At 50.8% G+C, this 24,689-nt stretch overlaps 1 protein-coding gene across 2 annotated transcripts in view; it reads right to left on the bottom strand.

Annotated features, from left to right (window-relative positions):
• Positions 1–24,689, bottom strand: part of Fam20c (family with sequence similarity 20, member C) — a 54,983-nt gene that overhangs the window by 13,767 nt on the left and 16,527 nt on the right. For both annotated transcript variants that reach the window (NM_001359593.1, NM_030565.6), the window contains 2 exons: positions 3,018–3,110; positions 1,188–1,303 (listed from right to left, as the gene is read on the bottom strand). In NM_001359593.1, the coding sequence (NP_001346522.1) occupies positions 1,188–1,303; positions 3,018–3,110 (209 nt within the window). The remainder of the gene's footprint in view (positions 1–1,187; positions 1,304–3,017; positions 3,111–24,689) is intronic.

Here is a 24,689-nt window from a genome sequence, read left to right as displayed (position 1 = left end):
GTTTTTGTGTGCTCAAAGGATTCACGGTGTGAAGTCTGAAGTCTCACCAGTGTGAATACCCCAGCCACACAACACACAATCTCCCTGAAAAGCAGGGCATCCAGTGGTGACCTTCAAGGCACCAGAGACCTATGGCCAGCAACTCTACCCTCAGGGAAAGACAGCTGCCCACATCTCCAGGCGACAGTCTCCCTGGCTGGTCTAGAACAGTTTGGGAGAGCAGGGCTCTGGTGGCCAGGCTACCAGAGGCTTTCAAGAAAGGCTAGAGTTCAAAAATATATGGCAGGTCAGCAGTAGTGGCATAGGACTGTCAGCAAGTACTTTGGAGGCTGAGGCAGGAGAATCCTGAGTTCAAGACCTGCCTGGGCTACACAGCAAGATTCAAACAAATAAAACAACAGCCACATGTGATGGCTCACACTGGTAATGCTAGCACTTAAGATGCCAAGGCAGGAAAATGGAGTTTGGGGCCATTCTGGAATACATAATGAGTTCCAGGCCAGCCTAGACTATTGAATGAGACCCAGTCCCTCCTCCCAAACTCAACCCAACTCAAACCAACCAAACAGCCTGAGAACAGCAAAGATTCCAATCAATCAATTAATTAAGTAAATTAAGTCACTGGACCACAGTGGAAACCCCTCTGTCTGGGCACAGGAAAGTGTCACTAAGAGACCATGTATCTGCAGATTGGCACATACACATGTCACACACAGCATGGCCACACTTAGTGGAAACAGCGGCTAGTTGAGTTCCATGGTTTCTATGATGGTTGATATTGACTGTCAACTTGACAGGTTCTAAAGTCACCTAGGAGACACACCTCTGGACATGTCTGTAAGGAATTTTTGAGATGAGGTTAACTGAGGTGGAAAGACCCACCCTCAGTGTGTGTAGCACCATCCCACGGGCTGAGATCCCAGACTGAATGAAAAGAAGAAAATGAGTTGAGCCCCAGTATCCATCTCTGTCTGCCTCCTGACTGTGGATGCAGTGTGAACAGCTGCTTCGTGTTCCCATTGCCATGTCTTCCCACCATGATGGGCTGTGCACCCTTCAACTATGAGCCAAATAATTTATCTGAGCAACAGGAAGAGCAATCTAATCCCTAAGCTTCTTAGAGCTGACCAAGGCCAGCATGTGACCTAGGCCACATGAGCCCCCCATCCTATCCCATCCCCAGCTACCTGGAGACACAAAGAAAGTTCTCCATAGCTTCTTATCCCGCGTCACATCCCGGATCTCCTTGGTCATGTTGATCATCCTACCAGCCACTGGAGGGACTCTGCGGAAATCCAGGATCCTGGTAGGAAAAAGGTGGAGAAAAGGATTCCTTTATTCTTGAGGCTGGTCCTCACCGGTCTGTAGCAGCCAGCTGCTCTACCATTGCTCTCCAGGTTTCTGCCACAGAGGCTCTCAGGCTCAGCACAGCCCAGCCCAGCACCATCAGTGCCAGGAAAGTGTGCAACCCCAGAAGGATTGGAGCCTCTGTGCATCATGCTCTGACTCTGCCCCTGCCAGGCAACTCAATACTAAAATGTGCCCTCATTTCAGGGCTAAATTTAAAAGGAAATTAAATTAAATTACCCACTCTTAATGGGTGTCTTTCTGCACACATTGCTGCTTGCTTAATTAAATGGAGATGCCCAATGCTAGCTTTTTCCTGCTGACACAGGATGTAGAGATGAGTTGTCCTTGTGGAGGGATGGACAGACCACATTCCTGTGATGAGGGGCCCCCAGTGGCTTCATAAGAGCTGCAGCCAGCATCCTGCCACCTCAAGCTTCATGACTGTTTTCACGTGTGTGTACACATGTGGGTTCATACATGTGGGTGCAGCACATGAGATCAACCTGGTTTCATTTCTCAGGAGCCATAGACCTCGACTCCCAGCAGCCTGGGAGCTAAACTGACTGGTTATCACACCCCAGAGGTCCTCCTGTCTCTACCTCCCCTGCACTGGAACTGCAAGTGTGTACCGCCATCTGGGATAGACCCCAGATGTGTAAGCATTTTAACAGCAGAGTCATCTCTTCAGCATCATGGCTGGTTTCTAAGCAGGCAACTTGGATGACCTCATGGTGCAAAGTCACCATTGTCACAGAGAGGATTCCTGGGTTCAGGATGCTTAAATATCTGGCTTCTGAGGATTTCTAGTTCCCATGTAAGCTCTGTGATCTCCCCGAGTCTTCTGAGAAAGATGGAGTCTGGACTCTGCAGTCTGGGCCATCCCATGACAGCTGAGATAAGATCTAGGTCTAGCCACAGCTGTGGGACAAGCAGGAGGGTCTCGAGGGATGAATACTGAGTCATATTCCTCTGCTATTGCCTGGGAAGAGGTCCCTCTGTGCCCCTCAGAGAGGATCCCAGGGTTAGGCCTGTGAACAGCTCCTCAGGGTACCGACAGGGCCATGTGGAACCTACAGTGATCCAGGTTCTGCTGGGTCAAGGCTGTCCCTCAAGAGACAAGTGACAAAGCCTCCCACCTATCGTCACCAAAACATCCTTCCCTCCAAGGTGCCTTCCTGACCTGTTCAAACCCACCCACGATGCTGAGCGCTTCTCTCTGCCCTGATTTCTTTCCCCTTTATTCCCAATGGTGTAGCATGTGCTCCTGCTGCTCCTTGCTGGGTACAGGGGGAAGGGCAGGGCCCACCAGGATCATAAGTGCAATGAGGGTAGCATGTATCGCTGGGGAGACAGCTTAGTGTGGGTTCAGTCTCTAGCAATCAAGTGTGGTGGCACATGCTTATAACCCCAGCACTGAGGGACAGAGACAGGAGGATTCCTGGGGCACACCAGCCAGCCAGCCAGCCAGCCAGCCATCTGCCTAGTCTACTTGAAGAGTTCCAGTGATTCCGAATACGGGGCAGCTTCTAAGAAATGATACCTGAGGTTCTCCTGTAGCTACAAAGATTCCTAAGGCCAGGCCATGCTTCTCAGTAGGTGGCATGCACGAGGACATAGCTGAATCTGGATCCAGATGGCTCTTGCCAGTGTGAATGGAGGAGACTTACCTGTCCAGGTGGAAGGCAGCGATCTCCGCATTGTGCCTCTCATAGTCAGAGAAATAAAAAAAGTCAGGCGGCGTCTCCTGCTCTCTCGTCTGCCTGTAGAACACAGATAGAGACAGGAAGAGTCTGTCACAGAGGGGACTCTCTGGATTGAGGGGACAAGCAGAGGTGTGGGTGCCGCTGGAACTCAAGCTGACACCCATTTCTAGGTGTTCTGCTAATCAGCTGTCAGAGGATCATCATCGAGGGTTAAATGAAAGGGACTGTGATGGCTCAGTGGCTAAAGATGCTTGCTGCCAAAGCGAAGACCTGATTTCAACCCCCAGGACCCACATGGCCGGAGAAAAGCAATGCCTACAAATTGTCCTCTGACCTCCACATGTGCTGTGGCATGCATACTGCCCCTTCCCCCCGCCCCGGGCCCCATAAATAAGCCTATGTTTCTTTTAAAAATAAATTATAGGCAGTGGGGAGATGGTTCAAATGACTAAAATGAATGCTTTGGGACCTGAGTTTAATCTTCAGGACCCACACTTAAAAAGCCAGTTCTGGGGGGAGGTAGACCGGAGGATCCCCAGGGCGCACTGGCTAGCCAATCCAACCCTACGCCGTGAGTTTCTAACCAGCGAGGAGAAAAGAAACCCAAGGTGCACCAGGTGTGGTGGCACATGCTTTTAATCTCAGCATTCAGGAGGCAGAGGCAGGCAGATCTCTGTGAGTTCTAGGTCAGCCTGGTCTACAAGCAAGTTCAAGGTCAACCAGGGCTGCATAGTGAGACCCTAACTTTAAAACAAACAAACAAATCCAAGGTAGATGGTGTCTAAGGGTGACACCTGCTGTTGACTTGAGTCCAGGTACACACAGGCACATACATGTACGTACCCACTTGCACATGCTTGTACACACACACTCTCTCTCTCTCTCTCTCTCTCTCTCTCTCTCTCTCTCTCTCTCTCTCTAAATTATTTAAATTCCCAATGTGTCACACATTCAAGGCCCTAACCCCACAAGACTCATGGCTTCTTAGCTGTCCGTTTTGTTGCTCTGTTTCCTGAATTCTTCAGTGTAGGTCCAACACCCTATAGTAGCAGACACACTGTGTGCCAGGTGAGGACACATGCTTTTCCTGGCCCACACTTAGAAACTTCATCAGTAGGGGATTTGGGTAAAGAGCAGGCCCTGGGTTTCCATCTGTTGGGTCCTGTTGCTCTGTTCCTATGGCTGTGTATTCATTCAGTGAGGCTGGGTATTTGGTGATGACTTTTGCCCTGGCCCCAGAGGAACAGAGGTAGCACACAGCAAAGAACACATACTGTGGTCCAGGATTCCTGGTAATTCCTACTCCTGCCCCACTGCCTAACCCTGCCATGACATCTTCTCTTGGATGGCAGGTCTTGGAGGGTTGACGCCAGGCCATCTGGGGCTGTTCAAGAGCAGTGAGCAGGGAGATGCTAGCAGGCACATCAGAAGCTGCTCCCGAGCAAGAGAGGCTGCACTTGCCTCAGTCATGTCTGCGTCCCTGCTCAGAGGAATCAAAGTGGTGAGCGTTGGCCACATCTGGCCCTCTGGCAGATGGCCTGGTGTGGTTCACATCCACAACCACAGAAAGCCTTCTGCTGCACCAGGGAAGCTTTAGAGCCCTTGAGAGGAGCAAGCCTCTCAACTTAAGACACTTTCTATATCAAAGGGCATGACCCCTGAGCTCTCAGGACCCTGGGAGAGCAGCTGAGAAGAGCAGGGAGCTTGCTGAATGGACAGGGGAACCCTCAGGTCCCCACAGGGCCCTTTCTCAGTCAGGAAGTTCAAAGGTCATTTAATGCTAGCCAGGGACTCTCATGCACCCATCCCGGACTCACAGGCTGTTCAGCTTGGGTCTTGGCACCATGCCTCTGTGTGTGTGTGTGTGTGTGTGTGTGTGTGTGTGTGTGTGTGTGTGTGGTGTGCATGTGTGCACACGCGCACACGCCCATCCTCTCTAGGCACTAACACCCCTGCCTCCCACAGTGAGCAGGAGACAACCCTGGAAGGACTGGCATTTGACCTTCCCCGTCTCCTTGCCAGCCAAAGATACGGAAGCCAGGTAGCTATGAAAGGTCACCGTCACTCCACAAGAATCAAAGTTCCCTCTGCTGACGTAATTTGACCTTGATGTGGAATTGTTAGCCTGCCATTGCCCAAAGTCTTGTCTGAAGCAATGTTAGCATGAAATCTGGACCCTCCCCGGCTCCCTGCTTCCACCCTGGGCCATACATTCAAGCGAGAACTCCTCCCAGGATGTGGTCCTGGGGCTCAGCCCTGATCAGTGGGCACTTTCGGGCCTCCTAGGCCTGGATGCTCCCACAATGGAGTCCCACACACCTTCCAGCTTTAGATTCTTCCTTGCAGAGACACAGCTGAGGTTGCTGGGCCCTCCCAGTCCTCAGTCACACTGGCAGGTGAGGCTGATGCCCCCTACATTGCTGAGTGATTAGATTTATGTACAAGGTATGCACAAGTGGCCTGGGTGGGGTTCAGGTGGTGGGCAGTGGCCAACTATCTCTGATAGTTTCCTGACTTGATCAAACGTTTCCTCCTTAGTCTTCCAGAAGCCAGTGTGGGAAGGCGTGTGTGCATGCCTGTGCATATGCGCGCGTGTGTGTGTATGTGTGTGTGTGTGTGTGTGTGTGCTCGCGTGCGTTGTGAGGGGTAATAGGGGCCCATGGCTCAATGGCCACTCACTTTGACGGGCTGATGACTAGGAATGGCAGTGGCTGTACACGGGTGCATGTGAAAGCTAGAGGAAAACCCCGAGTGTTGTTTTTCGGGAGCATCCCATCTGTTTGTCTTTTGTTATTGTTTGTTTTCTCAGACAGATTCTCATGTAGTCCTGGCTGTCCTGGGGCTCACTATGTAGACCAGGCTGGCTTCAAACTCACAGAAACCTGCCTGAGTCTGCTTCCTAAATGCTGGGAGTAGAAGTTTATGCCACCAGGACAGCCTTATCCACCTTTTCTTTTCTTTTTTTTTTTTCCTTTCAGGTCTTTCATTGGCCTGGAACTCACAAAATTGGCCCGGCTGGCTGGCCAGAAAGCTCCTGGAATCTGTCTGTCTCAGACTTCCTATGCTAAAGTTACACATATGCACCCCAATGTCCTATAGTGAAAGATGAAAGAATCTGTCTCAGCCCTCCCTGGTCTCAGCCGCCTACTGTAACTAACTGTACGGGGCCTGTGCTCAGTGTTCTCTGAGGTCCATGCCTAGGCAAGCAGTTTAATGGCTGAGCTATGTTCCCAGCCTCCTCTCTCCCAGAGTGGGGGTGTCGACAGACTGATAAGCTTGTTGAATGGATATCTACCACACAGTGGCTGCTGAGGGTCCATGCAGGGCTGAGATGGTTAAGTTCTGACCACCCACAACAAGCGTGCATATGCTGACACATGCATACAGTCATACATACACACACACACACACACACACACACACACACACACAGAGGAACTCCATGTATATTAACAATGTGCACATGTGTGTGACACACAGACACCCTACGGAATAGGCTGATGGGGGGACTTTAGAGAGCAGGAGTTAAGACAAACTCCTCTGATGTTTTCTAGGTTCAGCTGTGCAGAGGGGACTTGAAAAGGCAGCCTGTGACTACCTCCCACCTACCTGAAAAGCCTCAAAGCTGGGGAATCTATCAGCAACTTTCCTCTGGACTGCATGGGCTCTGTAGGTAAAATACAGCTTGTGCGGGGCTGAGGACATGGCTCAGTTGGTAAAGTGTCTGTCTAGCGTGCATAAGGTCCTGGGTTCTATCCCCAGTACCACATAAACCAGGTGTGACGGTAAGCACCTGTGATCCTAGTACTTTCGGGGGTGGAGGCTGGAGGAACAGAGGTTCAAGGTCATTCTGGGTTACTTGAGATCTTGTCTTAAAATTAAAATTAAAATTAAAAAAAAAAAAGAAAAGGAAAGAAAACTTGCATGGCCACTTTTGCTGACTTAATTAAGTAAGCCCTCTTCCCTCCTACCTGCTGGATGTCCCAGGAGGGCAGCTGTGATGCCCCACAGTTGGCTTTTGCCAGTGCCGTGCCTTCCCCTTCTGGAAAGCCTGACTTGGCTGACTCACCTGCAGGTCTTATCCCGGCGGGTAAAGTCAGAGCAGGGGGTGGGGGTTCCCTCCCCAGGAGCACTTGGCAGTGTGACACTGGAGGGCATTGTTAGCCAGGCTCTGGTGGAAGCATAGGGATGGGGGTGTTCCCTCCTCAGGATCCCGAGCACAGCCAAGGCTCGCCTCAGAACTGCTGTCAGAGCACAAAGCAAGTGGGCAGCTGGGCATCACCCTGCGGTCACCTCCACACACTGACCCGAGGACAATCAGGCAGCATTCATCCTGGTGCTGAGCAGGGACCAGCCTTCCTGCTCACAATCTGACCCTCTCTCTCTCCCTCCCTCCCTCTCTCCCTCCCTCCAGCTGCTTCTTTGAGGAGGTGACATTTCTCAGATCCAAGTGGCTTAGAGTCCTGTGGCTCCCTGAAAGAGCCTCTGGCCTGACCTGATTCCTGGTTCCGCATCCCTGGGTTCAGACACCCGCCTTCTACCTTCCACGGAAGCTGGCTGATGTCCCAGACCCTCGGCAATTACCCCACCCCCACATCACAGCCTGCAGGTGTCCCTGCCTCCTAGGTACCTTCTTTCCTGGAATAGCCCAAGGGTTCACAGAAGTGGCAAGTGTGTTCTATTCAGAGGTGTACCTCTCTTGTTCTAAATGCCTCTTGGGCACTTCACGTTTGATCTGACCTGGGGCTCCTGGTGTTCTGTTCTTTCTTCCCTTCCAGAGAGACTCAAGACTCTGCCTTATGGAACCTTGCCCCTGGGGAGGGGCAGGAACTGCATTTGCCCCTCAGGCCTCATTTTCCCTTGCTGCACAATAATAGAGAAATATAAGAAGAGCCCAGAGTGAAGGTGAGGTAAAGGGAGGAAGGGTCCTCAGATGTCCCCCAAGACGGGGCTCCTTTCCCCAGGCCACTAACCATTCTCTGGCTCTCACTGCACTCCACCTGGAGGCAGTTCATTCCAGACTCCAGGTACCACATACTTCACACCTGCTGGGCCAGAGTCTGAGTGCTGGGCCCAAGAAGCTGCATTTTAGCAAGTTTCTATGATTTCATTCAACCAAAGCCAGGGCTATTGCAGTGGGCATCCCACTGAGGCTCTGGATCCTGCAGGCTGGCCCCCCATCATCCATAATGAGTATGACTTGACTGTACCCAGCACCCCCGGGGAAGAATGTTCATAATCTCCCAACAGCACAGAGTATAACCCATGAGCCTCTGGTGGACAGGGCTCTATGGGATCAGGACCTTGCTGAGGGTTGGAACCTCTGCCATCCCCAACCTTCTACCAGACTCTAGGGATGAGCTGTCCACTGACATGCTTGAGTCCCCATGGCAGCTGCACGAAGACCCAAGACTTTGGATACTCGATGCAAGTCACACGAAATGTCTGATTAGCATGCACATGAGGCAACCAAAACGGGCCAAGACACAGAACCCAGGACCTCATGTATGCTAGAAAAACACGCTACCAACTGAGCCATGTCCTCAGCCCTGTGTAAGTTGTATTTTTAACGACAGGATCCTTGCAGTCTAGGAGGAAAACTGTCCTCTTGCCCTCTCAATTTTTCAAGTGACAATTCTGGAGCTGTCACCCAACAGATCGGCTTCCAGCTGCCCCCATACATGTCACTTGGATACAGGGATCCCCATCAATCCATCAGTCCTGTCCTTGAGGCTAGGTGGTGGCTCTTTGTGGTGGCCCATGCCTATTAGTCCAGCACTGGGGAAGCGAGAGGATCAGCGATTAAAACCCAGTTTCTACAGAGTGAGTTCAAAATCAGCCTAGGCAACTTAAGATGACCCTGTCTCAAAACAAAACAAAGCAAAACAAAACAAAAAAAAACAAACAAGACAAACAAAACAAAACAACAAAGAACTCCACAATACAATACTGTTACCATGGTACCTTATGCTAGACACTATGTGCACTGCTGGCCTGCACATGGGAAGCAAGACCAATTACACTGGGCTCTGCTATGCTGAGGTTACACTCAGCCCTAACGGCCTCCAGACTCTACTCCCTGTTGCCCAGTGTCAGCCCTAGCCTGGGACCTTCAGGGGGCTTCTGGGCCCTGTGGCAGACTACTCAGACTCTGGAATCTTCCATAGCATGTTGTTTCTGGAAACTGTTTCCCACCCTTCTAAGGCAGTCGCTGGTCCATGGAGATGAGGCCTCAGGGTGGAACTAACCCAGGTTCTGGAGGTCAGTAGGGCAGCTTCCCGGTGGATGTGGGCTCAGGAGAGGCAAGAATGGGGAAAGCTAGACATTCTGGAAGATTCTGACAAGGTAGATCCCTGTGGGGCTACTGTTGTCAGGCAGGTCTGTATTGAGATCAGCTAGGAAGTGAGAAAGTATCCCCTTCCCTTAGGGGACACTTAAAAAGTTTCAATCACTCCACTGTCCGGAACATAGCCTTCTGCCTGGCACCTAGCAGAGTTCCCAGTGGGCAGCCAGGTTCCAGAGCCATATGCTGCCAGGGACAAGCCCAGGCTACTGAAAAGACACACAGAGATCTCTCTGAAGCCAGTGTTGCTATGAGCCCTGCATGTCCCTTCAGCCACCTAGCTTCCCTGGACACTCTTACCTCTGGGTGGTAGACATTGGCTTCCTTTGCACAGGGAAGACCGAATATCTACTGCTGGCCAACTTCAGGGTGATGCTTTGGAAAAGTACTAGATCCGCTGTGCCCCAAGCAGAGGACAGAATTAGTGAACCCAGTCCCACAAGTCCCAAGGGCAACCAGGTATGGCAGGCAGGTGCAAGGGTGGGCCTTCACTTTCAGGAGGGAAAGATGTTATCAGACACTCACTTGGCTGGGTACCCAGAACAAGGAACTGTCTGGCCTAGGGGAGGAATACAGCCACCAGGATGTGTGCTTCCTGGAACAGGAGGGGTCTTTAAGTAGGCTGGGAACCCATGGCCCAGGTTGGCCACCAACAGCTCCTTATAGGTTATGCCCATCCAGATGGCCTCACTCTGGTTGGGCAAGCTGCCACCCAAGGAGCAACATAGCCATCTCAGCGAGTGGGATGTATCATGCTCACCCAACAGGTTTAGCATGGGCAGCCTGACTGTGCTTTCTGTAGGGGGAATAAGCAAGGTTTTAAGTTCACAGGAGAAAGTGAAAATAAATTAGTAGCCAGCCAGGCATGATGGTACACCCCTGTAACCCAACACTCAGGAGGCACCGGGAAAGGATGGTCATAAGTTCCTGGCTTACATAGGAAGTTCTAGGTCAGGTAGGTAAGATTTTACAGAGTAAGTAAAATCTATCCTTCCCTAAAGAGTAACCTGATGTATATACGAAATTTAAGAATTCTCTACCAGGACTCATCTGGGGAGGGACTCTGGGTGTGGTTATCACAACCCACACATATGTCCCAGGACTGTGGATGACAGTGGTAAAGTGGCATACCCTTCCTTTATAGAAGGAAGTTGGGGGACTGTGTACTTATGAGGATGGATGCTCGCTGCTTGTGCTGGGGACTTGTGACTCTGTCCTCATTTCGATGCCTTGGGAACCTCTAAGTTGCGAGTGGCCCATAAGCCCTTCTCAATGGGCTATGGCGGACACTGGCAATGTGCCTGAGAGGGATTCAAGATGAGGTCCATGGTCCCTCTGCCCTGGCAGCTGGTCGGGCTCCACAGCCTCACAGTGGTAAGTGGGCTGGGTTGCCCTGTCCCCTCTATGTCCTCATATGGGCTTTGGACTAACAGCTCAGAGCAGGAAGGGCCTGTGGGAGACTTTTAAACTCTTGCCTTTTGGTCTATGTAGGTCACTCAAATGCACACAGAGTAGCTTTGTGTGGGGGTGCCAGTGAGGTAGTTGAGGAGCCACAGCTACAGATAAGACCCAGGGAGACCCAAGGAGTGGGTGGCCAATGGGCACACCTCCGCTAACAAGACTCTGTTAGTCACAGGGACCCTCTCCCCTACCTTGCCCTCTGAGATCAAACTAAGCTCCAGATAGCCACACCTGGCTTCAACCTGAGACTATCAACTGTAGGAAGTTGCAGGTCTGGTTTTTTAAACCAGCAGCTCGGGCAGGAGAGGGTCCCTGCCAATTCTGTGGTGGTGGCGGCAAGTAGGGTAATCTGTACTACAATTGTCCGGGATTACGGGGAGAGGGAAGCCAGGAAATCCCAAGCGAGGTGGTTGAACAGGTCTTCTCGTACAGGGATGCTTACAGCACCACACAGTTCAGGCTTTGAGGGCCAACTAGTCCCCAAAGGCCACTAGAAAGGCAGGCATCAGCGGGTCTACAGCTGATGCCTACAGCCGTTTACATTCTCTTTACATCGCTCCTGAGAGTTAAAACACCTAGAGCCTCCTTAGAACAACTTCTCTGAGCTTTAATGAAAACACTGTAAGTGTTAATTGTGCTTATTTATAGTAAACTGAAAGTGGGTCCTCCTGCGTCACACATGGGACTGAACAATAATCCTGCAACGATATCCATCCACATCGGACTCTCCAGGAGTCTGATCGCACAGCTCCTCACAGGCGGGAAGCAACTCTGCACACACTACTTGAGAACTTGGCATCATTTTCCTCACGGTATAGCTAAGGAAACCAAGGCAGAGGGAAGAAATAACCTACCCCACGGCTACAAGGAAGTGGGGCCAAATTTTGCAGCTGAACGCGCTGACACCCCAAGTCCTGGCACTGACCTACCAAACTGTACTGGCTACAAACCAGGTGTGGGCCTGGGGCTGATGGCCCACGCCCTTTCTGGGGCAGCTGAGGCAGCAATGATGCCTGGCTAGAGGGCAGAGAACCGTCTGGGACCAGCCTGTTCTCGCCTGGCTACAGCGCCAGTAGGCTTCTGTGGCCCTCTCCGATCACTCATAATATGCATGCCAATCAGCTTGTGGGTAACTGTCAATGCACACAGAGAATCTTCTAGGTGTTGGGCTCTGTCCTCGGGGCACCAAGTGTGCTGCCTCATCTGCTCTTCACAGCTCAGTGAGCAGTGTTGTCAGAAGCCCATTCCACAGGCAGATGAGTAGACCTGGAACTCAGAGAAGGAGCCAGAGGACACCAGCTGGGAGTTGGAAAGCCAGAGAGAGGCAGTCTGTGTAGCCACACCCTCTACCCACCTGAGGCCTCCTGTGTGATCTTGACACTCTAGATGGTGGACTTAAACTAAAACAACAACAACCACCCTTATCTTGTATGAGTGATGGAGGTAGAAAGTCCAGGTTCAAGGTTGGGCAGACATCCCTTGGCGTATGTTCTCATTCATACCTGCCTCTGGCTTCACAGGTTTCTCTTCTATGTTCAGCACCTCAAATTCTCTTTTGGCTTCCATGCATAAGAACGTGTGGATTGTAAGAGGAGTGCTGGAAAATCCAGGCACTCGGCTCACCCTCGAATTCCTACTTAGTCACATTTTCAAAGACTCTATTGCAAAATAAAGGGCCGGAGCTGGGCGTAGGCAGATGTATTCGTAGGGAAAGTACAAAGACCCGAGTCTGTTCCCCGCAGGATCCATGTAAAAATGACCTGCTGCCAGCCAACTTAGGCTAACTGGTGAGTCCCAGGTCAGTGAAGAGACCCTATCTCAAAGGATAAGGATGGCTGCCAGGGTCTACAAACATGCACACGAATAAAAAGATAAGAGAGCATATATAGGTTCCAGGGATTCCTCGCTGGTATCTCGGGGGCATTCCCTACCCTGGGGCTGATGTCAAGGACACAAAACCTCCGGGAAGACAAGAGCACCCCCTTTCCTGCTAAGTGCACAGCGGGTCCCTGACTCACCAAATGAAGGCGTGGAGGCAGAAACCAGCCCTTCTGCCTCCAGTAATCTTCCTGTCACTCACACAGCAGAAAACAGCCCCCTTGTCATTAGGGAGATATATTAAGCTATTTAATACCAGGCTTTCTGCAAGTGAATGTGCTCTGGAAGGAGAGGGGGCTTCTCCTTGGCAGGAGCTCAGTGTGACCTTCAGTCCTGGGGTCTGAAGATGTACAGAGATGCCTCCGGCTATACCCGGCATTTCGCATTTCAGCCCCGTCTTGTTTAAAGCCTCAGCCACCAGGTTTACCTGTCAGTCTCTCCCCGGCGGAGCACAGATGGGCCCTGTCTAAGTTGGACTGAACCATGCCTGTAGACATGAGTAAGATCCATGGGCCTGGCCAGGTATCTGCTCTTTCCTGGTGTTCCTACTGGCTGTGGGTAACATTCAGAGGCAGGGAGTCCCAGAGGAGAGAGGAGTGAGGGGTGGGGGTGGGGCAATGATGTGTTACAGCTCTTTGTGTATTGGCAGGAACATGTGTGTAGCAAGAGTCCTCACAAGGCAAAGTCCTCACAGTGAGGGGTTATATGACTGTGTGTCCCACCTTTGAAATGGGCCAGTTCCCTGTGTGACTGGGGCAGGGAGGGTTACTTCCGTAGCACAACTTCTGTTGGCTGCCTCTGGAGGATCCCTGAAGGCTATGAATGTCCTGCCTGTATGCCTACATTGCTACTTGCCCAGATGGCTTAGGTGCCCTCAGACCGATCAGTTTCCAGCAAAGCTTTCCTGGGTGTGGAACCCCTAAGCAGCATGGGCCCGGCCAGCATGGTTGGCTCTATAAACACATGGAGACCATCACATGCCAGCACATGTCAACCATACTAAAGCTGGGAGGCAGCCATTTACGAGGCCACCACTGTGGAGGAAAATGGATTCTGTCAGGGACAGTAAGGCTGACAACCCAAGAAGCTGTTCAAATGATGATGACCAGATGGGGGTCTCTGCTTCTCTCTGGGGTGGGATCACACCATAGCTCTGTAAGAACTGCAGCCCCTCAGAGAGGGTCCATTGCCCTCCCTCAGCCACAGGTAAGAGGTCTGTACTCAGGCCAGACTCCATGCCCCACTGAGTCATGACTGTCTTGAGGCCAGTCTCCTAAACAGCTTAGGGGTGTCTAAGTCAAGGAGGGAGACCTGAGCTTATAGTGTTCAAGACTGCCATAAGGCAGGGTCTCAATGACTCCAAGAACGGGGAGAATCCTGGATATCTATGTAGAATCTGTTCTCCAGAGGCACCGCAATGTACCTGCCCAGCTTCTTTATTTCGACTGTTTTATTGTTGTGCTGGGAACTGCACCCAGGGCTTCATAATGCTAGGCTCAGTCTACCACTGAACCACACTCCCAGTCCCCCACTGCAGGATTCTAGGCAGGAGCTCTACCACTGAGCCACGCCCCCAGCCCCTCACTGGGGGATTCTAGGCAGGGGCTCTACCACTGAACCAAGCCCCCAGCCCCTCACTGGGGGATTCTAGGCGGGGGCTCTATCACTGAGCCACGCCCCCAGCCCCTCACTGGGGGATTCTAGGCAGGGGCTCTATCACTGAGCCACACCCCAGCCCCTCACTGGGGGATTCTAGGCAGGTGCTCTACCACTGAGCCACGCCCCTCAGTCCCTCACTGGGGGATTCTAGGCAGGGGCTCTATCACTGAGCCACACACCCCTAACCTTCTTTTTACTTTTAAATGTTAAGACCAAGTTTCACTAAGTTACCCAGGCTGGTCTTGAACTCACAGTCTTCCTGCCTAAGCCTCTCAAGTAGTTTGAATGACAGGCCTATGCTCCCAGTCCTGGCTGATTTATGTCTTTGGGAAACTTCCTTGTTTGTTTCAGGTTTTATGAAGAACACTTCAGGCAGGTCTCCCTCCCGTTCTTTTGTTACCTAGCGAGACCGGTGCTGCTGCTTCCTTGGTTCAGATAATCTGGTTGCACAGCCAGAACTTTAGAGTCAAGAGGAGAAATGCTGGCATTCAGACAGACAGCTCCTTCGAACTCCTGGCACAGCCAGCTCTCCACAGTGGGGTATAGGAGGAGAAAACAGCTGGCCTCTTTGCCATCTGAGGATGAAGTGGAGGAGAGCCTCCCTGTCAGGATCAAGTCAATGAAAACCAATAATGACTCAAAGCTTTGTAACCTAGGGAAATTGGAAGTCATGCAAAGATGACCATCAAGGGGAAGACTAGGTTTCAAAAGCACAGGGGAAGGCTGGGGAGTAAAGCATTGGCCCACAAGTCTGAGGATCCAGGTTCAGTGAGATACCGCATCTCCAAAACTAACGTGGAGAGTGATGGAGAAAGACATGCACCATTGACCTCCAGCCTCTACACACACACACACACACACACACACACACACACACACACACACATGCGAACATCCCCTCTGGGGACATGGCTTAATGTGTAAACGACTAGCTGTGCAAGCCCGAGACCTAGTTTCAATTCTCCATCGTGCATACAGATACTGAGACGGCATGGCGACCCACTGTGATCCCAGCCTCAGGAGACTTGAGACTGGAATCCCAACCATAAGCCCTCTTTCTACACAAACCAAATCTTCAAGCTCTGCATTCAGTTGCCTCAGTGTAGATCTGCAGATGATGTGTAGATCTGCCCCTACCCCTGGCTCCGTGTACACATGTAAGGTGGCCTGAGCACACCTCTGTGAACATGAATACACATGCATGCATTACCCAAAATAAAGAGAGGAAAGCGAAACGGCACAGGGAGGGGTTGCCTCCCATAATTTTGAAAGTCTCTGCAGCTTAGCTCAGAGGAGGAACAAAGGAGAACGGAATGGTACTGTCTGGGCTCCAGGAACACGCAGGCCACTTCTGTGTACCTCATCTCCGAGGCGTGTCAATTTATTTAAGGATAATTAAAAAAAAAAAGCAAGATGCAAGAACCTGGGGGTTGAACATCTTGCACGAGTCGCTGCTACCGTCTTGCTTCCCCTCCAGGGACCTGCAATGTTTAGAAAGTATCAACTGGAGAAATAATCTGGACCCAGAGCCAGAAGGCCTTGTCTCAGACCATTCTCTGGCTTAAGAAAGGTCTTAAATCTAGACTTTCCTTTGGGAGCTATTAAAAAAAAAAGAAAACAAAACAAAACAGAAAACTGAAAATGAGCAGCTCTAATCAAACCACTTTTGGATGACCCCCCCCCCCCCAACTTTCATTTTCTTCCCCCAGGATGGAAAATTAAGATGGTATTTCCTCCTCTCTCTTTAATCTCCTGCCTCCACCTCGACACTGTGGGTTCCCTAGCAACTATCATAGCCACGGGGGGGGGGGGGGAGATGACACTTTCTGCGTGGCTGTTTCAAACAATTTTTGGAGAAAATGACTTGCTTGGACTTTTTAAAGTGGGGGTCACCTTCCCTGGAGCATCAGGAGAAAAGGTCCCAGCATAGCTGATGCTGAGGTCCCTAGGAGATCACCAAGGATGTGAGGGCGCAGCAGGTTCAGCCTGTGGTTTTGCTCTGAGCTGGCTCTGCTGGGTTTTGTAACTCATTCTTGTCCCTGCCATTTCTCAGCAGTGCTACCACCGTTTGTTAATAATTCCTTCCTGTCATAAGTAAATAGCCTTCCAGCTGTTGAGTAAGAACAGGAGATGGCTAACTGCTGAAGTTAGCCTCAGGCAATGCTGTTTTGGCCATCTGGGAAACTTTGGGGTGCCAGGGGGGCTAGTGGGACCTAAGTAGCCATAGGACCGTATGTCAGGCATTAAGATGGGGGTAGGGCAGGGGATGTGGCTCAACCAGTACTTACCTATCAAACATAATCCCTAGTACCAAGACCAGACCAAACCAAGCCAACCAACCAACCAACCAACCAACCACCAACCAACCGAACATTCCAGAAGGCTGTCAGTGAACACCTGTAATTCTCGGCCTTACGAGGTCAAGGCAGAAGAACCCAGGTTCAATGCTACCCTCAGCTACATAATGAGTTTGAGGGCAATCTGATGTGAAAATCATCTCAAAATAGAAGAAATGGAAGACAAATGGGGGTTAGGAATGTCTCGAAGACCTGTGCTGACCAGTCAGACGGTGTGGAGAGAAGCCAAAAGTGAGAGCCAGTTCTGCAGACAGATGGTGGGGGTGCATTTCCTTCTGTGCTCGGGGTCCCTGTCTGTGAATACATGAGGACATGATGGCTCTTAAGAGGCTGGCTGAGACCTTCTCACTGAGCTGGAGTCAGCATGGGTCCCTGCCCACTAGGATCACGGGCTCCCAGAACGGGAAGTTACTGGCCAGTCTTTCCTAGAGGCTCAGAGAGGCTCAGAGATAGTAGCTGTGTCCTGCACAGTTGGACGCGGGACCCTTAGACAGCAGGAGAAAGGCCATAAAGGCTCTGGCTGAACAAAGCAGGGAGAGCAAGGGAGACTCTTCAGCTGCCCACAGAGCTCTCTGATTGGTGAGCTCCGCCCCTCCCTTTCAGAGAGATCATCTGCAGATGTCATGGACCTCATTAAAGTCTGCTTGTTCTGCTGACAATGGAACTCAGGAGATAGCAGCTGTTAGAGTTGCTAGGCAGGCTACAAGCTCAGGGTACCTGCAGGCTGGCTCTGTGCCCAGGCTCAGCTGAGGATGGGTTCTCTGTGGGGGGTGGCTCCCCGCACTCCTGCTGTGTCCTGGATCTTCTGCTGCCCCGATGTCTAGGCTGGCTCTGCCAGAGTTATTGCTTGCTTGTTTTTCAAAATTAATATGGATCGTGTTCCTGTGACTACAAACCTAATCCTCAGATCTGGAAATGACTCAACGGTCTACACCTGAGCCATTGTGGTGCTCTCCAAGGCAGGAAGGTCACAGACGGTGCTCCAAAGAAAGCAACAGAGAAACTCCCTCGACACCAACAGCCCCTTCTGCAAAGTTACTGCAAGGATATGTCCACCCCCAACATCATTTGCTCCACAAGTCCAGGTCCCAGCTGCTACAGTGGAGTTAGTTACTATTTTGGCCCTGGACCACAGAAATGTTCATATGCTCACCCACATGTATGTACATGTAGCCTACAAACACACATGCACTAGACAGGAACAATGCAATAACCCACATATAGAAGCATACATAATAAACACCCATACACACAAGCACACACATGTAATAAATATGAGCGCCTACAATAGATACCCCCACAAAGAAGCATACATAGACAATGCACATGAACCTATATATGTAATACATACCTGTACATATAAGAATACACATATAATACATACCTACACATGTGCAAAATATACTCATATAAGAACACGTGCATGAAATATGCAAACACATGAATGTACATGGAATACATACTTATGTATACAACCACATATACATATATATGTACACATAGCTGTATACTCTCACCCAGCATGTTCCATGCATAATGTGTACTTTCTTCACATTGGGTGCCCCCCACGTCCCAGGTACACTGAGCCTCTCCACTCTGCATTGCTCAGACCTGAACCCTGGGTCTCCAAGCCCTCAGCAAATACCAGTGGCAACCCACTCAATATTACCCCAAGCCCTTAGGGGCTTTCCCCATTAGACATCTGCTTCCTGCAACAGTGCCTGGGAAATCAGACCACAGGCTTCAATGAGAGGCTTGAGGAATCAGACAGAGTCTCTCAAGATGTCCAGAGGTGCTGCTGGGCTGCTGTAAACCTGGTTCCCTCCATCTTCACGCCAGTGCCCTGGTGAGGCCCACCCCATCACTCATAGCATGTTCTCATTCCCTGGTCCCTACCAATTGCCATGTTCTTGGTCTCATTCTTGACCCTATGTCTGTAGCCTTGCCTCTGATGTCATCAGGGGCCACCTCTTGTTCTTGCTGCTTAGTGTATTGCAGGGAGCAGTAGATAAAAGAGTGCCATAGCCCATGTTCTCATCAGATGCCATTCAGAAAGTGACTTAGGCAGCTTTCAAAGTCTCATGTGAAGTCACAGGTTGTGCCTGTGGTCTGTGGCCAATCTCTACCTTCAATCCTAGTTTGAGGTGCTCTCTTCAAAATCTGTGCCTGCTCATGACCCGGCTGCTCCAGATCCTCATGAACACTGCCTTCTAGACCAGTGGTTCTCAACCTGTGCCTATCCTTGGCTGTTCTTTGGGGTTGAATGACCCTTTCACAGTAGTTGCATATCAGATATCCTGCAAGCCAGAAGTTTATTTACACTGTAATTCATAACCGTAGAGAAATTACAACCATGAAGTAGCAATGAGATAACTTAATGGTTGAGGGTTCACCACAACACAAGGAGTTGTGTACAAGGGCCACAGTGTCAGGAAGGCTGAGAACCACCATTCTAGACTAGCCAGAGTGGCTGGCTACAAAGCGGCTCTGCACATATGGTACATAGAGCTGGTGGTAGGGTTACCCTGCCTGTCCCTAGACCCTCCAGAGTTCTATGTTCCACTGCCTGAATGTGCTCCCCTTACAATGAGGTCTACTCCCCTCTAAACTGCCTCTGCACGGTTCTGTGTTGATGGTCTCATGGGACAGGAAGTATGTCTTCCTCATGATGGCTCAGCTGAGAAAGCTGAACCATACCAAACAGGGAGCCTTCCCTGATGACTCTGTCAGACAAGTCCATCTCCCAGAGGCCAGATCTCTTGAGCATGGTGAGTCACAGGGCAACCCAGATAATATGAAGGGGTTCAGGCTGCCCCTTGATGAGTGACTGAAGGTTTAAGCTCTGACCTTTAGTCCCTATTCAAGAGCACATGGAAGCATCAGAAAGCTAGGAGGCCAGGCCTTAAAACAGCCAAGGATGGGCACAGGCTGGGAGGCCAGTGTAAGCTGACAGTACATACAAAAGGGTCCTTGTCTACTTCTGGCCAGGCCCAGGCCTCTGTTGGCTCCACACCCGTGACCAGGATTGGGCAATCTGTTTGCTTTGGGGGCCTGGAGAAGGCACAGAGCAGCCAAAGTATGAGCTGTTCACCAGCAGGCCAGCTGATCCTTAGAAATCTCTAACCCTGTTCACTGGGCTTCAAACCTGAGTGTTGCTGAGCCTTGCCATGGCCACCCCTGTGTGATGTTCTGTTTGACTTGTCAGACTGCATTAAGGTCCCTTGCCTACCCCAGGAATACACAGAGGTTCCCTGCCCACCGCAGGAACACACTGAGGTCTCCTGCCCTCCCCAGGAACACACTGAGGCCTTCTGTCCACCCCAGGAACACACAGAGGTTCCCTGCCCACCCCAGGAACACACGAGATTCCCTGCCCACTCCAGGAACATGTTCATATGTCCCTTCCTGACTTTAGAACTTCTCTGACATCTCCTCCTCAGTCCAGGACCACACTAGGCCTCCTTCCAGGGTGGGCCCAGCATCTGAAACTCTCTTATTTCCCTCCCAGTTTTCTCTCTCCGTCCTAATGTTGAACAGGGCCCTGCCCTTTTTGGAGTAGATGGCTAACCCCCAGCATGAGATCTCTGCCTCAAATGTTTCTACTGTCTCAGATACCTTTTTAATCCCCAGATTTAAGTGTGCCACAAATGTGTCTGGTGCCCATGGAGATGAGAAGAGGGCATCAGATAATCTGAGGCTAGAGTTACAGATGTTATGAGCTGCATGTGGGTGCTGAGGGCTGGGTAAGAGCAACCAGTTCTCTCAGTTGCTGAGCCATCTCTCCAGCCCTGTTTCAGGCACTCTGCATTTTCCTTCCTTCGCGCATAACATCTGCTTTTGGGGCCAAACTTGAGTTTCTGTGAAATGAATAATGTCTCCATCCCACCCTTCCTTCTTCACCTTCTGCCAGCTCTTCCCCAACGCCTTCTTACTGGTGACCAGGCTTCCTGTCACCAAGCAAAGGAACACAAAGAGAAAAGGGGCCTGTAGTGTGCCGGGCTATCAGGACAGACTCTTACCTCAAAGGGTTCTGAGCAAGACATCCCTGGATCTAGGCTGGGCCAGATGAGCTGTAGGTATCACTCTGTTACCTGCCACCTCCTACCTCCTGACCAGCCAAGGCCAAGGCCACAATCTGCACAGAAAGCATTCGAGGACACCCACAATCCTCGGATGTCTATCATGAGGACTAACTAGACTCAGTCTGGGGTATAAGGTTCCTACTGTGACCTCAGTGGACAGTGAGTCATACAAGTGTGTCAAAGGGCCACAGTGCTTGGTTCAGTGTAGACTACTGAGATCACCAGCATACTGTACAACACTACGGAAAGCCCCAGAGGCACTGGACATGGTGGCATTCGCCGACAGTCTTAGCTCAGCACTCAAGAGCCTGATGCAGGAGGATTACTGCATATTGAAGGCCAACCTGAGCTAAAGAGTGAGTTCCAGACCAGCCTGGACTAGAGTGGTTATGTCTTTTCACCACACAATATCTGGCTCCAGGCTCAGGCAGCCTTTCTTCTAAGCGGTAGTGCCCCAAGGGCCTGGCACCTAAGCCAGGAATCCTGGCTTCATCCCTGGCCTGTGGCCTGGGCCTTGTTTACTCTCACCTGTTCAAGCTTTGTTCTTCTCCGTGAAGAAAAGTCCGTCACAAAAAAAAAATAATACACATATGTGATCTCCAGGAAGATTAAAGAACATGATGTGTGCTCAAGAGGTGGCATTTACATACAGCCATCCAGCTGCCCACAGACACCCAGACCACCCACCAAGCTGCAGAACCTAACCTTGTCACACAGCCAACTGTCCCAGACACAAAATCACCCAGCTACAATACTGCCCACAGTCACACAGCCACCTATGGGCATCCAAGCTATTTCTAAGTACTCAATCGCCCAGACAGGCAACCACCCACAGCTACTAACTGCATAGTAACTTGACTGTCCAGGATATTCTAAGTCAGATCTCCTTCCTCATGTGAGGCCCACTTAGGGTAGCCCTTCCCCACACTATTGATGGCACCTCAGTCCCAGCCCACAGGTATGGAAAGATCTGAAAGGTAGTGGGTCCTCAAATGTCATCAGCCACAAGGCCAGAAGTGTTCTCTTCACTTGCTCCTATGTCCCATCACTGTGCCCAGTGAAAGGTCCCCACCCCCCCCCCAACCCCTCTGGCTAGTCTTTGTCAACTTAACACAACATTGGAAAAGGGAACCTTAGTTGAGGAATTGCGTCCATAAGACTGGTCTTTGGTATGTCTATGAGGCATTAATTACTGATGTGAGAGGGCACAGGTCCTGTGGGTAGTGTCACCCTTGGCCAGGTGGTCCTGGGTTGTATAAAAAAAGCAAGCCGAGCCATCCATGGGTGTCAAGCCAGTGAGCAGTGTTCCTTCACGGTTTCTGCATTTTACATCCTGCTTCTAGGTTCCTCCTTATAGCTCCTGCCTTGACTTCTCTCAATGATGGCCTATAAGCCACAGACACCCTCTATTCTCTTAGTTGCTCTGGGTCAGTGTGTTGTTTTTCTTTTAATCACAGCTACAAAGCATCAGACTACCACAGTTTCCTAGGCAGCCTCCTCCATCACACTGCCCAGCCTGCTTCCTTTCCTCACTCTTTCATCCCCGTGCCCCACAGCATCCTTTCCATCTCCCCAGCTCCTCCATTCTGTACCAAAGCAGGAACTGTGTGCCCTCAACCCAGAACACTGATCCGAGCCAGGAGCAAGTGTCCGTCCGAATCCTAAACGCCCTCAGGTCACTAACCTCGCTCAGTGCTTATGTCTGTGATCCGAGCCAGGAGCAAGTGTCCGTCCGAATCCTAAACGCCCTCAGGTCACTAACCTCGCTCAGTGCTTATGTCTGTGCTCAGACCCCAGATGTCTCCCCCTGGATCCCACAGGAAGGTGTGACCTCTGTGGCCAAGGGTGACACCACCTGTGCCCTCTCACATCAGTAATTAATGCCTCACAGACATACCAAAGACCAGCTTCAGCATCCAGCCCTGAACTCTTGCTAAGTAGCTGTAGGGAAGGAGCTGAAGTCCCGGGTGGACATCTGTGTCTAGTACCTGCTGCCTATGCTTCAGACAGAGCGGCTGGAACCTTGTAGGGACTCAATCCTGACGGTGTCAGACAACCTCTTGTGTGCAGGGCTCCTTCTGTGGCCAGGACATATCTGACCTTCACACTCATCATGACCTCCCTGAAGGATGCTTTCAGCTGAGTGTTCTTGCAAGGCTGTCCTTCTTTCCAGCCCTGACTCTCTTCAGGGAAGCCTGCTGGTCCATCTGTCTGTGCCACAGGAGTTCTTCCTTCCATACATTCTGTGCACGACTACATAAGCAGCAGTCAGAGCTGCCCTGGGGGGCTGGGCGCACACTGCCTCATCCCCTCTCAAGCGCACAAGTGACATGACCCTCGCTCAGGGTTCACAGCCCTGTGGCTTTCTCACGAGCCTGGGCCTTGAATCACCTCTGTGCCAGGCCCAACCCAGGAGCTTTGGAAGTACCTGCTGCTGCTAGATGAGTATTTCAGCCACGAGACAGTCCCACTGCATCATGGGGCAGCCTCAGGCATGCCCGGAAGGTTCTTTTCCAAGAAACAACTTGATGTTTGTATTGTTGAGGCCTGCACTGACCCCACCCTGCTGAGCTCCGCTCTTGCAAGAAGCCTCTGGAGAATCATCCCAGGGCATATCCTAGGCTAACTCCCAAAGGTAGACTTGGGATGAGCTCTCTGGCCTCATCTTGCAAGTCTTTGTGGGCAGAGGATAAACTGAATTCCAGTGAGGCCTCATGGTTTCCCTAACAGAGACAAACATTTTTTTTTTATATTAAAGTTTAAATAGTCCACCAAAAGCACAAATAACAGATGGAATAAAATATACACTTTAAAAGCTCATATCCTATACCTCATTAGATACCGTCTATGTAAAAAGAGTCATTTAACCCTCTGATAACAGAGACAAATAACCAGCCAACTGTGGCAACTCCAGAGAAGATACACACATACAACACACACACACACACACACACACACACACACACACACACACACACACACGCATGCATGCACGCACGCACGCGCCGCTGTGAAGCCCCGCCTCATATCCATGAGGTCAACCATCATCAAAGAAAGATACCAGAATGTGCTGTTAAGGACTGGGGAAGCTGGTATCCTGGGCTGTGCAGGTGGGACAAAAATGGCATAGCTACCATGGAAACAAGATATAAACAAATGAGAATGTTGAGAGATCCAGCAGCCTTCCAAGGCCCATGTCTTAAAGACCCAAAACATGGGGATGGCCAAGTTGATAAAGCAAGTGCCTTGCAAGCATGAAGACCTGAGTCTGGTGACCAGAACCCATTTGAAAATGTCAGGCGTGATGACACATGACTATAATCCCCATGCTGGAGAGGTGGAGACAAACAGGTCTCTTGGGCTTTCTGGCCAGCCCTCTCAACGTACTTGGTAAGAGTTCTATGTCATCGAGAGACCCTGTCTCAAAGGAGGCTGATGTGTTTCTGAAGACAGCACTCAAGGTTGTCCTCTGGCCTATGAGTATGCACCATACATGTTGTTATAGAATGGGGTCGTCTGAGTAAAACAAATGCCATTCTCACAGGATCAGCTCTATCAGCTGCAAGAGACCATTATGAGCAGAAGTGAGTTTGGGAGGTCATGGGGCCACCGTGGAGATCTCAACTACGCCTCACAGACATTTTATACAACTCTTCCCTAATTGCATGTGGCAACTGGGACCCATGAGGTGTCTGTTAGAGTCGGTAACAGTGGATCTCAACATTACCAATTCTACGACCCTTTAATGTTGGGGTCTTGTTGTGGTGACCCCAACTATAAAATTATACCACTGCTACACCATAACTGTAATTCTGCCGCTGTTTTGAATTGTAACGTAAATATCTGATATATAGGC

The sequence above is a fragment of the Mus musculus genome, chromosome 5, assembly GCF_000001635.26.
Source record: "Mus musculus strain C57BL/6J chromosome 5, GRCm38.p6 C57BL/6J".
Lineage (NCBI taxonomy): Eukaryota > Metazoa > Chordata > Mammalia > Rodentia > Muridae > Mus > Mus musculus.
Note: the sequence above shows the minus strand (reverse complement) of the source record. Positions and strands in the feature narration are given on the sequence as shown.